The 2,367-nt window shown below is 39.0% G+C and overlaps 1 protein-coding gene across 1 annotated transcript in view; it reads left to right on the top strand.

The window, feature by feature from the left end:
• LOC101296579 (AP-1 complex subunit sigma-2-like) overlaps nucleotides 1-312 on the top strand; it is a 6,733-nt gene extending 6,421 nt beyond the window's left edge. The window contains exon 7 of the mRNA XM_004301552.1: nucleotides 241-312. Coding sequence (XP_004301600.1) covers nucleotides 241-312 — 72 coding nt within the window. The remainder of the gene's footprint in view (nucleotides 1-240) is intronic.
• Nucleotides 313-2,367: the final 2,055 nt, after the last annotated feature.

Raw genomic sequence — 2,367 nt, 5'->3', positions numbered from 1 at the left:
AAAAATCATACTTAACAGTATCTATACTTGACAAGTAATTAGTTAATTAAAAGAAAAAATTGCTAAAAGTTCGAATATAGTAATTCTTTCTTTTGATTGTATTTTTTTTTAAGTTTCTTTTAATTTTTTTGATCGGTCTGGACCCATGTTTAAATCATGGTTCCACTTTGATGGGTGAGTGCATTAGAATTTAACTTTGATATATTGTTCAACTGTAAAGATTGAGTTTGATGAATGCAGGATCGATTTGTGGAGGCGGTTAAAGAGGAGGCCAATTCAATAAGCAATTTAATTGCACAAGTCAATATGTAGGTTGAAGGAATGTTGACTTTGTCTTTTTCTTTTCTGGCATATGCATCCTTATATACCTACTCAATTCATTTTCTTAAACTAATTGAACACATTAACTTACCATATATCTATTTTTACATGAGCCCCAATTTGGTTTTCTACAAATGGGAACATTTATAGCAAAATGATCGGCTATTATGCACCATTTATCTCCCATTTACTTATTGTTTATAAGAGCTTAATATTCGTCCAAAATTAATCCCCAAAAACGGAGAGGTTGGCACCCGACCCTTTTAGATCAACCTTAAGACGTTTGTTTGGGTTGAACAACGGCGACAATAGTCTTTCTCTTGGAACAACGTTGTATTGTGTTGTTATAAGGGCCCGCGACATGTGAAACAACATCAGTTTTGGCGACTGAGTGGGCTAGTGATCTCGGGTTAAATCTAAGATCTAGAGGTCTGCTTCTGATCGTGAAGGGTGGCTGCAGGAGATTTCATTGATCTCGGCATGGTGTGGCAGCTCTAAAGCGGTGACGCTGAGGCAGAATTCATGGTTGCTTTCTCGTGTCGTGGTTTGGATTGGCTTTGAGCGGTGCATCGTACATTGTTTTGTAGATGGACTAAGCGGCAGGTCAAGTGCGAGTCTGCAAGATCGTACACGGTTCGATAGAGGTGACATTAAGGTGATGTGAGGTGGCGTAGGTCAAGTTTGATCTAACTTTAGATTGGTTTGGTGGTCTTTGTTTGGATCGGATCATGGGGGTGGCTGTTGAGTGGTTGGTTACGACATTGCAACGTAGTAGGCATCGGGGATGTTAGTGGTGGTGCGGTGGGGGTGGGTGGCGGTGGTGGCAGAAGTGCAGCTTGGGTGCCCACTTATCTGGGTCCCATATCAGATGTGCTATGCCTTTTATTGGGTCTAGACTTAGGGCCTTGGGTTTTCTGGGTTTGGGCCTAGACTTATCTGGTGTTTTGGATCAGATGGTCTAAGTTGCATTCCTAAATGTGTCTGTTTGTAGGGCATACTCTGGGTCAATGAATAAGTTGGTCAGGAAAGTACTTGGTTTCGTTCTGGCTTCTTCTTTAACATCGTCAGGAAATTCGCCTTTATGTTTTCTTATGCTTATTAAGTTTTAGTTGCATGTTAGGTTGTCTATTGTATCGTTGTTGTTTAGTTTTAGACTAATTAGGGCTTTATAGATGGCTCAATTTTGTTGTAGCCCTCTTAAGGGATGAGTTATATTTCTATGTAACTTTTACTATTTAATGGATTGAAGTCCTCTTTTAAAAAAAGAAAAAGAAAACAAAATTTGTCCAAAATTATGACCCTCTTAAAAACAAAATTTGTCCTCTTTAAAGAAGTCCTCTTTTAAGAAAACAAAATTTGTCCAAAATTATGACCCTTTTAAAAACAAAATTTGTCAAGAAATAAAATATTATTTCTTTGTCTTTTAAAGAAAGCAGCTTCTAATTACCAGATATTAGACTTGATTTGTTTATTCAAAAAACTCTCCTTCTCTCTCTCTCTCTGGTTTCATATTAGTTTAGCAAACTATTTTCTAATCAGCGAAAATATTAATAGTTTACAAGGTCTTTCAGCTTGCAGTTGCGCTCGCTATCTCAGAGAATGAGAGGGTCTCCTTTGGCGCAGCCGGTGCGGCAGTGTTCTTAGGTCATTCTATTGCGGTGGGATGATTGTTATTATCGAAGAAGAAGAAAAAACCAAAGGTGTTAATGGTGACAATGGGATCCCTCGCTCCCTAGTTTGGGTCCAAGGTAAGCGTTACATTCTCTGATTCACGGAGAAATCATTGGGAGTACTTTTTTTTTTTTTGGAGGTGGTCCTTTGTTGCATGAGAAGACGCTCTTCGTCCAAGCGAACTATGATGGTCGTATCGATGCAGCGTGGCGCCAATTCTCTTGATACCTGTCTGGGTATAAGCATTTGGTCTACCGCCAATCTTGTTGATCAAAAAGACATTGTACATGGTGGGTGCCAGCTCATCAGCAACAATGTTACCTTCTTTATAAATGAGCGTGACTCTCTGAAAGAGCCATCAGTATTCTGAAGCTC

Source organism: Fragaria vesca, linkage group LG5, assembly GCF_000184155.1.
Source record: "Fragaria vesca subsp. vesca linkage group LG5, FraVesHawaii_1.0, whole genome shotgun sequence".
Taxonomy (NCBI): Eukaryota; Viridiplantae; Streptophyta; class Magnoliopsida; order Rosales; family Rosaceae; genus Fragaria; species Fragaria vesca.
This window is presented reverse-complemented; position numbering and strand designations above follow the sequence as displayed.